Source organism: Arachis ipaensis, chromosome B05 (assembly GCF_000816755.2).
Source record: "Arachis ipaensis cultivar K30076 chromosome B05, Araip1.1, whole genome shotgun sequence".
Classification (NCBI taxonomy): domain Eukaryota; kingdom Viridiplantae; phylum Streptophyta; class Magnoliopsida; order Fabales; family Fabaceae; genus Arachis; species Arachis ipaensis.
In genome coordinates, this window is record NC_029789.2 from 4,824,591 (window position 1) to 4,839,009 (window position 14,419).

The 14,419-nt window shown below is 30.8% G+C and overlaps 2 protein-coding genes across 2 annotated transcripts; both read left to right on the plus strand.

Annotated features, from left to right (window-relative positions):
• On the plus strand, window positions 6,089-7,209 carry LOC107640002. The gene is made up of 3 exons (XM_016343550.1): window positions 6,089-6,388; window positions 6,478-6,703; window positions 7,094-7,209. The coding sequence occupies exons 1-3, from the start codon at window positions 6,089-6,091 to the stop codon at window positions 7,207-7,209; spliced, it is 642 nt and encodes a 213-aa protein (XP_016199036.1).
• LOC107640003 lies at window positions 7,619-8,485 on the plus strand. The gene is made up of 2 exons (XM_016343551.1): window positions 7,619-7,897; window positions 8,024-8,485. Exons 1-2 carry the CDS (start codon window positions 7,619-7,621, stop codon window positions 8,483-8,485), a joined length of 741 nt encoding a protein of 246 aa, XP_016199037.1.

Consider the following 14,419-nt stretch of genomic DNA (forward strand, 5'->3'; position numbering starts at 1 on the left):
ATCTTAAACTCTTTTATTTTAGAGTTTAGATTATATACTTTTCAATTTTACAAAATAACATGAATATATAAAAGGAAGCATTAGACAAATATTAATAAGCATGTCAAAATATGAAATAATGATTATTTTTTATATCTATACCTATATATTACCATAATTATTAATTAAATCTCCATGTTAAAAAATAAATTAGAATCAATTAGTATTATTTATATTTATATAAAATATCTGTATATTAATTGTAGAATTGTATATTTTTATTGTATGCTTTTATTATTTTGATTCTTCTAGTGCGCACGCGCACACACACACATATATATGCTTTTATTTTTATTATTTTGATTCTTTTAGTGCATATTTGATTCTTCCTATGTATTGTACCTTTCATCACACAACTCAATAAGGTAGCGTTTGTTTTGAGGTATTGAGACAGAGACTGAGAGACTGAGACTCAATATCATATTTGTTGGTTCAGATACTGGTATTAAAATTTCTGTCTCTGTCTCCAAAATTTCAGTATTTCAGTACCTCCAAAAAGTGGGGACACAGGGGACTAAAATTTTTAGAAATGGAGACTGAAACTTTAATAACATTTTATACCTAAAATACCATCATTTCAATTAATTAATTTCAATTTTTATCCTTTGTGCAAATTAAATTAGAGTTTCATTCTTGTTTCAATTTCTGTCTCCCATTTTGCACCAAATAGAATACTGAGATTTATTTCAATCTCTGTCTCTTAGTCTCTATCTCTCAGTCTCAGTCTTTCCGTCTGTCTCTCCGCCAAACGCTACCTAATACACAAATTCTTTCTCCAGTTTAGTCTCTTATTTCTAACATAGTATCAGAGTCATGGTATCCTTCTTGAGGAGGATAGGTTAGTTTTTTTAATATGAAATTAGTGTATTTTTCATACTTTTCTTCCGTGCCATTTGTTTTCCTTCTCTTTTATTAATACTTTGATGCTTTCTCATATCACCGACTAGTTCATTCACTACTTACTTATTCTCATTGAGAAACCATATTTTTACGTCACCTTCCGATAATTTGCCATCTCTGCACTTTGTCACTTTTCAGCAGTTTTGCGGCAGTTTGCCATCTTTTTAGCAGTTTTTCGGCAATTGACCACTCTTGCGATAGTTCCGTCTGTCCTTTCCTTGTGACAGTTCCGTCTGCGTTCCCTTCGAGCAATTTTGTCTGCACTTCCTTTCAACAGTTCCGTCTGCACTTTACTTGTGGCAGTTCCATCTGTGTTTCTTTTTTGCAGTTCCGTCTACGTTTCTTTGTAACAGTTCTGTCTGCACCTGTGCGTTCTGTCAGTTTATGCATTTTTTTTTATTTCGTTGTTTTAAATAAGTTTCAAACTCAGTTGTCACTTGAGTTTGGGAGGATGTTAGAGTATAATTAGGATCAATTAGATCAATTAGTATTATTTAGTATATCTAAATATTTATTATAGAATATTACGTATTTATTACTTCAATTTTCTTAGCACCAATAAATACCATTTTATATTGTATCATTCTATACAACTTAAATATACACAAACATTTTTCTCTACTGTTCTCTCTTATCTGATGGCTCTATTGATTGTTATAAGGCACGCTTGATTGCTCAAGGTTGTACGCAAAAGTATGGTATTAACTATGAAGAGACTCTATCTCTTGTTGTTCGTCTCACATTTGTTCGAACTCTTCTTGTCATTGCTACAGTAAAAAAATGGTCTCTTAGTCAGATGCACGTGAAGAATGCATTTCGTAATAGAGATTTGAAAAAGAAGGTCTATATGAAACCACTTCTAGGTTATCCTTGTCCTTCTAACAAAGTCTGTCTCCTTCGTAAGGCACTTTATGGTCTTAAACAAACTTCTCGTGAATGGTTTGACAAGTTTAGCACTACTATATGCGATCTCGATTTCACTTGCAGCCCTCATGAAAATGCTCTTTTTATTCGTAAAGTGAACGTTGAGTTGTTCTTCTACTTTTGTATGTTGATGACATGATCATTACTGGATATGATGTTGATGGTATCTATGATCTCAAAGCCTCCCTTCATCATACTTTTGAGATGAAAGATCTTGGTTTTTCAGTTATTTTCTTAGTCTCGGGGTCATATCTACAAATGATGACATCTATCTCTCTCAGGCTAAGTATGCCTCAGATCTTCTTGCTTGCACCAGGATTACAGATACTCGCACTGAGTCTATTCCCCTTGAGCCTAATGTTCGATTTACCCTTATGGATGACACTATTTTGGATAATCCTACTCTTTATCGACAGTTAGTTGGAGGTCTCATCTACTGACTGTCACCTGATCAGACATCGCCTATCCAGTTCATTTACTTAGTCAACTCTTGTCAGCTCCTCGTACTACACACTATGCGGCAGTTCTTCGCATTCTTCGCTACATCAAATGCACCCTATTTCATGGCCTTTATATTTTTGCCCATTCATCTTTGTCCCTTCAGGCGTACTCAGATGCTGATTGGGCTGGTGATCCCACTGATCGTCGTTCTACTACTGGTTATTGTTTGTTTCTTGGTGATGCTCTCATTTCTTGGCGTGCTAAGAAGTAAACATTCACTGCTCGATCAAGCACAGAAGCTGAATACCGTGTTCTCGCTGACACCATTGCTGAGGCTGTCTCGATTCGTTGGCTTCTTGCATATTTTGGTGTTCCTCAGTCATCCCCAACCGATATCTTTTGTGACAATCGCAGTGTTATTCAGATTGCGCATAGTGATGTGTTTCATGAACGCACCAAACACATTGAGATTGATTATCATTTTGTCCGGCAACATCTCTTTATTGATGTTGTTCGCCTCGTCACTGTTGGAACTCTGGATCAGACTGCTGATATCTTCACGAAGACTCATCATCCTATTCGTTTTCGGACTCTAGTATCCAAACTCAATATAATATCCTTAGCTCTCACTTGAGTTAGGAGAAATATTAGAGAATAAATTAGAATTAATCTAGATCAATTAGTATCATTTATATTTATATAGAATATATGTATATTAATTATAAAATTATATATTTTTATTATTTTGATTTTTCTAACGCTTATATATACTTCTATGTATTATACCTTTTATCACATAATTTAATAATATATAAATTCTTTTTCCAATTTAATCAATTCTTTCTAACCTTCCAATTAGATTAGGCTTTGTTTGGATATAGGAAAGAAAATAGAAGGAAAGAAAATAAGAGGAAAAAAAATGAGAGAAAAGAAAATAGAAGGAAAAGTAGAGTTATTTGTGTGTTGTTTGGATGAAGAGAAAATGAATGGAAAGAAAATAGAGAAAAAAATTTCTTTTGTTTGGATGAGAAGAAAAGTGAGAAGAAAGAAAATCATATTAATAATAATAGAATTAGGGGGTAGTATTGTAAATACATCAAAAGTAACATTTTTCTTCTAGTTTTCTTGCTTCTAATGGATGGAAAAATTTTTTTATGGACCCACACCAAAATTTTCTTTCCTTCTCATTTTCTTTACGCTGTGTTTGTTTTGGGGGAAATAGGGGGGAATTGAAAATGAACGGAAAGAAAAAGGAAGGAAATGTGAAGTTTCACTTGTTTGGGAATGAAAGAAAATGTAAAGGGAAAATAACAACAGTAACAAAAAGTTATAGGGACCCACCAAAAACTTTTCTCTCCAAGTAAGGCGAGAAAATGGAAAGAAAATTCATTTCACTACATCATTTCCAAACCCTACCCTTCTGAAGCTCTGAAGACTCTTCTTCAACCTATTCAACTGTGCATACTACCCACTTTCAACACTATCAACTAGTGCAAGTGTTACTAACGTCCATTCCTCCACCACTTCTCAATCATTTTGGTCACGGCATCTTGCATTTACGGATCAAATCTTGTAAGTTTTTCATGTTACTCTTATTTCACCTTTCATTCTTTATTAGCTTCATAGATCTGTGGGTTTCAGCTTCAACTTTGCAGTATAGGAACAAAGATTACATTTTAGTTTAAATTATGAGTTTGTTAATTTTCATGCCTATAAACTGTTTGATAAAATGTTCCAGTGAAAACATGCAAAGGTATTGAGATCTAACTTAATCAGAGTTAAAAAAAATTAATGTGTGTATATACTATAGATAAGTTTTTTATGTTGCTCTTATTTTTCATTTGATGCTATATGTTGATGGATTTGTGTTTGTGATTTAATCTTGAAGTATACAAACATGAATTATATTTTGGTTAGATTTATTACTTTGTTAATTTTCATGTATGTAAACTGCTTGATCAAATGCTCCAATGAAAAAATGCTTATTCATACTTTGTTAACTTTTATGTCTATAAACTGCTTGATAAAATGCTCCAATTGAAATATAACTGCTAAAGTAAACTTAGTTTAGGTAAACTAATTGATTTCGTTGGACACAAAATTCATGCTAGTATAACCATAGCTCATTTATTTTGGTTTGAATTTCGATAAAAGACTTTCATCTTGCTATGATATAGGTTAAAATATTTTTAGAAAACATTTTATAAAATAATAGTTTTGCAAGAATATTTAATATTATTTTATAAAACATATTAAAATAAGAGATAGGATACGTTCAAATATTTTCTAGAAAAAGCCCTGCCTGCAATGCTAAATTTAGCGGTGATTCTGTTTGTGAAAAATATAAGTAAATATTTATCAGAAAGAAAAGATAAATCTAAATCTAGAACAAGAACTTTGTACCTAGCTATTATACTAACCATCATTGTTCGTACATTCAAGCTAGAAACATATTAGTAATTATATTTTGATTTTCACGGATTTGAGGGGAAAAAAAATAGAAATGTTCAATAATTGAATATGTTTAAATTTTCGTTCATACAAAATTATTATTATTTGGGAGCTCAATTATTAAAAATGATAGGAATTAACAACTTATCTTTCATCGCAAAGTAAACTTGTTCTATCGCACTTGTTCACAATTTTGCTCCATAATCTACACTTTTATAACTATTCAGCTAATTTATTTACTTGTACACAAAATTCATAACTAATTCTCACATGAATAGGTATTGAAGTTGATTAAAATAATTTTTTTAATCTAAAAAGGACAACTAAAAAAACGTTAAGCAATTTTAAAGGATTTGATTAAGTTAATTTATGATATAACATATAACAAATTAATTACTATCTTCATGTGAATAGTCTATATATGTAAAAAAAAATATCTTTCTTCGTGATGACTATCAAAGAGTCCATTACTTTATCTGTTTCCAGTTCAACAAATAACTTTGAAAAGTCGCAAGGCACTTTGCATATGTCGTCTCTGACCAAATTCAAGTTTAGCTTAGATTTTTCTGCTTATTTTTCACTAAGATAAGATCTTTAATATGGTCTCTTTTTTAATACTTTTCTTCTAAAATACTGTTTTTTATATATCCATAAATTTTTTTTATTTTTATGTAAATTTATACCCAAAACCACATTAACACCTATTACTTGCTTTCATTTTCTGTTTTTTATTTTTTTATTTTTTCTTTCATATGTAGCAAATGTTTAAATTTTTTTGAACGGTATAAAAAATTGTTATCTTTCAATTGGTTGAGATTCTTTTACACTTAATTATATTCTTCGATTAGGAGGTCATATATATTAATACTAATTATTTAACTGCATTGCTTGTGCTTTACATATGATGCTATCTTTTTTTGTTTTTGTTGGTGCTGTAAATCTACGATATGTACATTTGAAACTACAAAGTGCTTGTTAAATGGATAAGGCTGTTCATGAAGAAAGTTTTTTGGTACCCAATATGGAAGACATCTTTAATTGTGATTTCCCACTAAACCTTTCCTTTAAGTTCGGGGTCGATAATCAGGAAAATATGTTAACCCTTGAAAACCAAGAACATATATTAACAGTTTTGAGGGAGGATTGGAAAAGATGACAGAAATTATGCACAATAACACTGATATGTTACATAGTGCACATGTTATATTTATTGAGATTTATGTCTACGCGGTTTGACAAATCCATCTCCCATAAATTGGTTGGGCGAGAACAAATTCGAGCTACTTTAATGCAACAGTTAAGAGAAACTCATAGGTGTCGTGACATCCTACGCATGGGCCCTGATGCATTTCTTCAATTGTGTGAGAAATTAAGAGCAACACGTCAAGTGAGGGATACAAAACATGTTACAGTAGAGGAGCAAGTTGCTAGGTTCTTGTATATAATAGCTCATAATGTGAAAACTAGAACCGTTTCTTTTTTCTACCACCGGTCTGGAAAAACTGTTAGCCACCACTTCCATGCTGTATTACGGGCAATTATTTTACTAGAAGATGAATTTCTTCGACAACCATCTGCATCCATTGTTTCTCCGGCGATCCTTCACAATCATAGATTTTATCCTTATTTCAAGGTATTGACATGTACAATTATATGAATAAATAATTTTGATTGATATATACAATTTCATGTTACTTTATTAAATAATGGACTATTATTTAGGATTGTATTGGAGCTATAGATGGAACACATTTTCGTGTCAAAGTACCCATAGCGGATCAACCTAAATTTCGAGGGAGAAAAGACTGGCCGACACAGAATGTATTAGCTGCATGTAATTTTGATATGAAGTTCATTTATGTATTAACGGGTTGGGAAGGAACAGCATCTGACTCAAAATTTCTTAAGAATGCATTATCGAGGGATGATAATCTTAAACTTCCACGAGGTTAGCATGTACATAAAACTATATTGTCTCATTAGTAGGTAAAGATTAGTAGTTGTGTGTTTATACTAAATTAATCATTTTTAATGATGGATTCTGTAAAAAAATTTTACCTTGGGGATGCTGGATTTATGCTGAAGCATGGATTAATTACCCCATATCGAAGTGTAAGGTATCACCTAAAAGAGTATGCAAGACGTGGCCCAGAAAATGAAAAAGAATTATTTAATCTTCGTCATGCTTCATTGAGAAATGTTATCGAAAGGTCATTTGGAGTTTTAAAGAAAAGATTTACAATAATCACAAGTGGCACTGAACCACATTATGACTTTGAGACTATGACTGAAATTGTGCTAGCTTGTTGCATATTACATAATTTTTTAATGGGTGTAGATCCTGATCCACATCTCATAGCTCAAGTTGATCGAGGACTACAAGAAAATAATCCAGAAGAGGATGAAGTAGTTCGACATGAACAAGATGAAGACTATAGGCGGGGGCCATATTAAGGGATGAAATAGCTGCTCAAATGTGGGCTGACTATCAACTAGGACTCTGATCACTCATTTACAAAATTTTGCAAATAAAGTTATTAGTTGTATTATCTATGCGCTGAGTTGATTTTATAACTATGATTTGTTATTATTGAATTCATGTTACCTCTTGAAGTGTTATCATATTCTGTTTGAGGACTTTGGTGTGCACAAGTTGAATCACTTTGTCATATGTTGTACTTATGGAGTGTATTGAATCTTTATTTGTTGAATAATTGATAAGATAGTTTACAAATAGTTTGATTTAAGATTATGGATGTTATTTCTATCCACTTGTTTTGTAGATTGAGAAGTGTTAATGGCAAAGAGAGCATCATGCTAAGGTGAGGCCACTAGTCGGGATACTCTAAGATGGACCGACGAAATGGATACAACCTTCATTGATGCTTTGATTGAAGAATGCCGCAAAGGTAATAGAGTGGATGGCACATTTACTACAATGACATATGACAACATACTTTCACTTTTGAGATCTATCTATGGTAACCACATCCGCAAAGAGAATCTTAAGAATAGACTCAAGACTTTAAAGGATCATTTTGGAGTTTGTTATGATAATTTTCATGGGCTTAGTGGGTTTTCCTGGAATCCAATTACAAAGATGTTTAAGGCTGAAGTTGAAGTCTGGGAAGAATTGATTAAGGTATACTTTATGCATTTACTCTCTTTTTGGGTATTAAATATCACTAGTAATTATTGAAGAAGTATCTCAATAATATATCTTTACATATAGGCACAGTCATAGTAAATATTCTTCTATTTGATTTAGGCAAAACCAGAAGTGAAAAAGTGGATGCGTACTCCAATCAAACACTATGATAAACTATTTGAGATATATGGTACAGACAGGACAACAGGAAAACATGCTGAAAGTGCCAAAGAAAAAGTGAAAAGGTGGGAAAAGAATAAAGAAAAAATTAACTTGAATGATGATGATAGTTTTTTAAATATGGAAGAGGAGTGGAATGAGAATCCAATTACTCCTCATGCTACTAGTTTTACAATGGGTCATAGTCCTGAAATTGGTTTATCTAACCAATCAACTGGCTCTCAAGGAACATCATCAAGAGGTACTAAACGCAAAACAATCATGAGTGATAAATTAGAATCAGAAATGGAAACAATGAGTAAAGGCATTCAAGCATTGACTGACATGATGAAAGATGAGAATCATTTTTATGAGAGATCAATTAATATTGCTGAAAAGCAAGTGTTAACAGCTGAAGAATAAGTGCAGGTAGCTAAGGAGCAAGTTCAAATTGCTAAACAAGTGCGAATAGCTGAAAGGGGTCTTGTGATTCTTGAGCAAAGTAGGCCTCGCATTTACTCTGAAAATGACGTGTGGACTGAGTTAGAGAATTTAGGTGTGATGCCAGAATTGCGCATGAGGTGTTACCGGTTTTTATGCAGAGAAGATAGAGCTAAGAGGGAATTTTTTGGTGTTCCGGCTGACGTACGTCTTGCCACATTATATGAATTGATGAAAGAAGCAGGTGCACTCTAGGAACAATAGTCCTGGTAATGTGGCTAATATTTTGAGAATGGCACAAATATAACTTTAAGATCAAGATACGTAAAGTATCTTCATATTTTGTGGGTAATATATCTATAACTTAATTAAGGCTTATAATCATAATACCTCATGTCTTTGTATTTTGTGACTTTCATAACTATAACTATTGTTAACTATGCTATTAGTAATGAGTTAGTCAAAAAAGTCAATGCTATGTAATGACTTGATGAAACAGTCCCTGTATTAAATTTGTTAGTTTCATATGTAATGACTTGATCATGTAAGACTTTTTTTATATGTATTTGTAAGTGTAATATAAGGCATAATATATTAATCAAATGATATAATGTGATTGGTTAGCCTCTTTAAAATCATGTACATGTAATTATTGATTTAGATATTTCTTCTTCTTGAAATTATTTTCAGTTTATGTATTGAGATGAGTAGTAAACAAAAATAAAATTAATATTTTATCTAATTAGATCACGCTAACTTTATTATTATTATTATTATTATTATTATTATTATTATTATTATTATTATTCCTATGTTATATTATAAATATAATTAAATTTTGTTGTTATTATTTAATCACATTTATAAATATTTACATAATTGTATACATAATAACATGACTATATAATATGGAGGGTAATATTGTCATTATATAACTTAATTCATTTTTTCTCTCCATTTTTCTTTCCAAACAAACAACATAAATTATTCATCTTTTAATATCTTTCCATCATATTTTTCTTCCATCTAAATACACCCATAGAAATTAAATTTCACTTCAATTTCTTTTCTTTTTATTTCTTTTCACTCAATTTCTCTCCTTCCTATTTCTTTCCACCCCCAAACAAAGTATTAGTATCCAAACAAAGAAAAATAAAATTTTCCACTCATTTTCTTTCCATCACTTTTCTTTTCTCTTATTTTCTCTTAAACCAAACATAGTGTAAGTGGGAGCGAATAACACTACTGGTTCTTTACAACTCTATAAACAGTTTCAAAATAATTATGGTGGAAAATTGAATCTAGTATCTTCACACTATGAAAATTGCTCATACATATGATTTCTGATAACTAGATTATATTTGATTTATTTTATGTTTAACTATCATAATATTTGTCCGTGCTGCTGTGTCCTCTATCTTATTTCATTTTTGCTGCAAGCATCACAATACTTTTGAAACCAGTTCGTACGAATATTATCTAATAATATAACCAGGCACGGATGCAAGCATCATGATGGGGCACTTGCCCCATTCTGATTTGATAATTTTAAACAAAAAATTATATATATTCCATTTTAAATTTTAAATGATTCTACTATAAATAAATTAAGTCCAATTATTAAAAGTCTTAAATCCATTTTATTTTTCTATTATTTTGACTATTAGTTAACCTAATTAAATTTAGTCTTCTTCTATTTTTCAAATTTCAGCCGTCACTCATTTATTCTCTTAAACCCTTTTCTTAGTTTCATATTTTCAATCTTCTTTTTCTATTCTTTATTTAATGGTCATCTTCACTTCATCAAAAGGTAAATTTTAAATTCTCTATTTTGTTTTATATAGCTCTCTATGACTCTATGTATCTTTCAATTTCATTGTTTCTCTTTTTGATATTTTCAATTGCAAATTTTAATTCAAATAATTATAATTTAGGTATTAATCTATTTTTTATTCTCTTCATAAATTTATATATTTTATTTTATTCTCAATTTAGTGATTCTTATTATTTATTTGTTTATCTTTCGTTCTATTCTATTATATTATATGTAATTATGTTGCATATAAATTTTTAAAATAAATTGATCAATTTACTAATTTAAAATATATATTTTTTATTTTTAGAAATAATAATAAAAAAATATTTCAAAAGAAAGCTACCACTAGAATCTGAAGTCACTCTATTAGTCTTCTCTTATAATAAAAAGAAGTTCTTAGAATTGAAGCGAAAAAAGTTAGCGGCTAATGTAATTTTTGATTTTTTTTGTATTCGAATAATGAATATGCATTTTTATATTTTAAATTTAAATTAATATATCTTTTGATAATAATGTGTATTATTTTTGCCTTCCTAACATAAATTTTCTGGGTCCGTCACTGAATATAACGTTGTATGTGGTACGACTCTTCGCATGCCTTCGAAACATAGAAGACAAATTTCTCCAATCGAGTGTCTTGTCTTAACCCTTAGAGCACCTCCAATGGTGAGTTCCTCTTTGACTTTTTTCTGACACATAGGAACTCTAACCATTGGAGGAGAGAATGAGTGAGTTCCCGCACAAGGATCAAGGTAAGGGAGTCGCAGGGACTCAAATTAACCAATAATAACTTGTCATTTGGCAAGTTATTATAAAAAATAATAATATAAAATCTAAAATAATTAAATAATTAAATAATAATTAAATTAGTAATAATTATAATAAAAATTATATTAAATAATTATATTTTTATTTAATTAATAATTTATATTAAAGTAACCATTCTCCTAATTGTTAAGCTATTCAATTTCTTTGCTAACTATCAACTTGCAGTTTGCCTAATTGGCCTCAAGTTGGCCAACATCCCTCAACACGTTTTCTCTTTGTTTTTTATTGCAATTAAAGATATTTGTTGGTGGTTTGGCTCTCAACTCCACCTTCCAAATTAAAACATGTTGGTGATCGTCTGCTCGCTCCTATTTTACCTTTGAATTAAAAAATGTTTATAAATTATACTAACGTATCTCGTAAGTAATTATAAGATAGCTCTAACCTGAAAACAGTAGTGTGTTGGTGGGAGGGTTTCAGATAGGAGCAAGTAGGAAGAAGATATAGATATCTGTATAATTTAGGATTTTTTATCTTAATAAATTAAAAGAGAATCTTTATATTATATATTTTAGGCATATAAATTTCTCTAAATATAAATTATTGTTGACTAAATATCGATCTAAAATAATAATATTTATTGGCCATATAATATTATAGTTATACTCTAAATTCTATTAGAGCGATTTAGTAGTATATTTTGTTCAAAGATTGCAGTAGTAAATCGTTGCACCCTAATTTTAAAGTCCACAATTTATTAATAATAAATCTTTCAAATCTGACTAACTAAATTTATTTAAATATTTATAATATGAGTAATTCTTGGCATACAAGCGATTAAGGCTTGTAAGTCTTACAAGTTCAATTAAAACTAACGCTCAAAACACGTTTCGAACCATTCTTCTTTCTCTTCGTCTTCTCCTTCTTCTTTTCTTTCGTTTCTTGCCTTCTCTTTCTTCTCCTTCTTCTTCTTGCTGCACGTTCTTCTTCCTCTTACTCTTCTTCTTCTCCTTTTCTTTCGTTTCTGCACGTTCTTCTTCATCGTCTTCCTCTTCTTCTTCATTTACGTTCTTTCTCTCTGTTTTATCTTTTTTTTTTTCGATTTTTCATGGTGAAATCGTTTTTGAAGAAGAAGAAGCAGTAGAAGATGAGGAGGAGAAAGAGAAAGAGTTCTGAATTATGCATAAGATGTATTTTAACAAATTTTGGGTGTATTTCTTTAAATCCTTTGGGCGTATTTTCTGTAATCCTTTGGGTGTATTTCTATAATCGTTTGGGTAAATTCCTGTAACCGTTTGGGTGTATTTCTGTAATCATTTTGGGTGTACTTCTGTAATCGTTTGGGTGTATTTCTGAAGTTTCATTATCTTCAAAAGGATTACAGAAATACACCCAAAGGATTACGAAAAATACACCCAAAGTATTTAAGAAATACACCCAAAATTCGTTGCATAATTCAGAACTCTTTCTCTTTCTCCTCATCTTCTGCTGCTTCTTCTTCTTCAAAACGATTTCAAAGCTTGATTTCAGAAACTATGAAAATCGAAAAAAAAAAACGAAGAAGAAGAAGAAGAAGAAGAAGAAGAGGAAGAGGAAGAGGAAGAGGAAGAGGAAGAGGAGGAAGAAGAAGAAGAAGAAGAAGAAGAGGAAGAGGAAGAGGAAGAAGAAGAAGAAGAAGAAGAAGAAGAAGAAGAAGAAGAAGAAGAAGAAGAGGAAGAGGAAGAGGAAGAGGAAGAGGAAGAAGAAGAAGAGGAGGAAGAAGAAGAAGAACCGTTCTGAGTGTAGCGCTTTGAAAATAGGAAACGTTGAATAACGCATTAAAAGGCCTAGTAACTTGTAAGACTTGTAAGTCAAAAAGACTTGTATGTGTAGCACTCTTCTTATAATATATGTTCTAAATGTGAAATTATTTTTGTAGGTTATTTAGTAACAACCATGGTTCTTGATAAATCGTTACAGGTTTTTGAAAAGGTTTATTTTGTTATCTATTTTGTGGGTTAGTACATATATAATTAGTTATTTTGTATTCAAATTGATATATATTGGTTCATTACTATTTTATAAATAAAAAATAAATTAAAATTGTTTATTAATTTAAACTTTAATAAAAATAAAATTAAATACTATTTTATTTTATGTTATGCCTAGTATTATTCTAAATCTTATTATTTAACTTGATTGGACTTAGTTCATAAAAAAACTTGGATGCGTAATATTTTTTTTAACAAAAAAGCTAGACACAATAAAATGAAACAAGTTGAGAATAAAAACAAGAACTAAATAAACTAAATAAAAATTTATTTTATAATTTTGCTAGGTAGACAATAGAGATTGTGAATAATGGACTAAAAATTTGGTCCAACAAAGATAAAAAAAAATATTATTCAAATTACTCGAACCAAAAATCGCATTTAGTTATTTCAAAATTTTAACCATCTCCTATACCATAATTTACCAAATCAACATCTTCTTTCTCAAATTCTCTGCCGCCGCCCTTCATCAACCATCTCTTTTACCAACGTCAATCTCCCCCTCATCGAAATAACTATCCACGTATATTAAAATAATCATCCAGTTACCTAGTGAAATGACCATCCAACATTTATTAACTGTATATACTTAAACTGAATTAGACAAAATAACCATCTATTATTAAAAATTAAAATAACCATCTACATACCTAACGAATTGAACATTCAGCAAAAATCAACCTATTAGCGGCAATTCCGAATCGAATCCACGGCGAAACCCCATCATCTGCACTGAACACTTATTTAGGGTTGTACAACGGTGCAGGCGGCTGTGTCGAAGAAGGATAACCTTTCATAATGAACAAATCATACACCATAAGGTTCAACCACTCCATGTAGTGGCGATAGGATAATACTGCAACAAAGATATCTGGCAACGAAACAGCCATGCAACAAAAACTTCGGCTAGACGAGGTTGCGAATTGGTTTTGTGAGCTTCGAACCCGAACGCATAGTGGCCAGAGATGGAAGAGGAGAAGGAGTTGAATTGATGGGAGAAAGGACGGCATTGATGAGGTGCCGCACAGCAATGGCGCGATGGAAGGTGGTGGCAGCGTGACGGTAGTAGGTGGCGGCATTGAAACTTGTTGGGATGACAGCGAAACGCGTGTGTTAATGCAAGATTAAAGTTTGAGAGATACGATAATCTGAATATATTTAATTGTTAATCTTAACTTTTAATTTTAATTTTATTTTTTATTATCATTGTTTTTCTATATACTAAATTCACCTTGATCACAACACTTTCTATAAGAAGAGTTGGTGTTTGACCGAGATATAAAAAATCATTAGAAACTCAGA

Coding starts and splice junctions, on each gene's coding strand:
- LOC107640002 (XM_016343550.1), top strand. CDS start 6,089: ATGGGCCCTGATGCATTTCTTCAATTGTGTGAGAAATTAAGAGCAACA. Junction 6,389..6,477: donor GATTTTATCCTTATTTCAAG/GTATTGACATGT, acceptor ACTATTATTTAG/GATTGTATTGGAGCTATAGA. Junction 6,704..7,093: donor TAATCTTAAACTTCCACGAG/GTTAGCATGTAC, acceptor TAATGGGTGTAG/ATCCTGATCCACATCTCATA.
- LOC107640003 (XM_016343551.1), top strand. CDS start 7,619: ATGGATACAACCTTCATTGATGCTTTGATTGAAGAATGCCGCAAAGGT. Junction 7,898..8,023: donor TCTGGGAAGAATTGATTAAG/GTATACTTTATG, acceptor TATTTGATTTAG/GCAAAACCAGAAGTGAAAAA.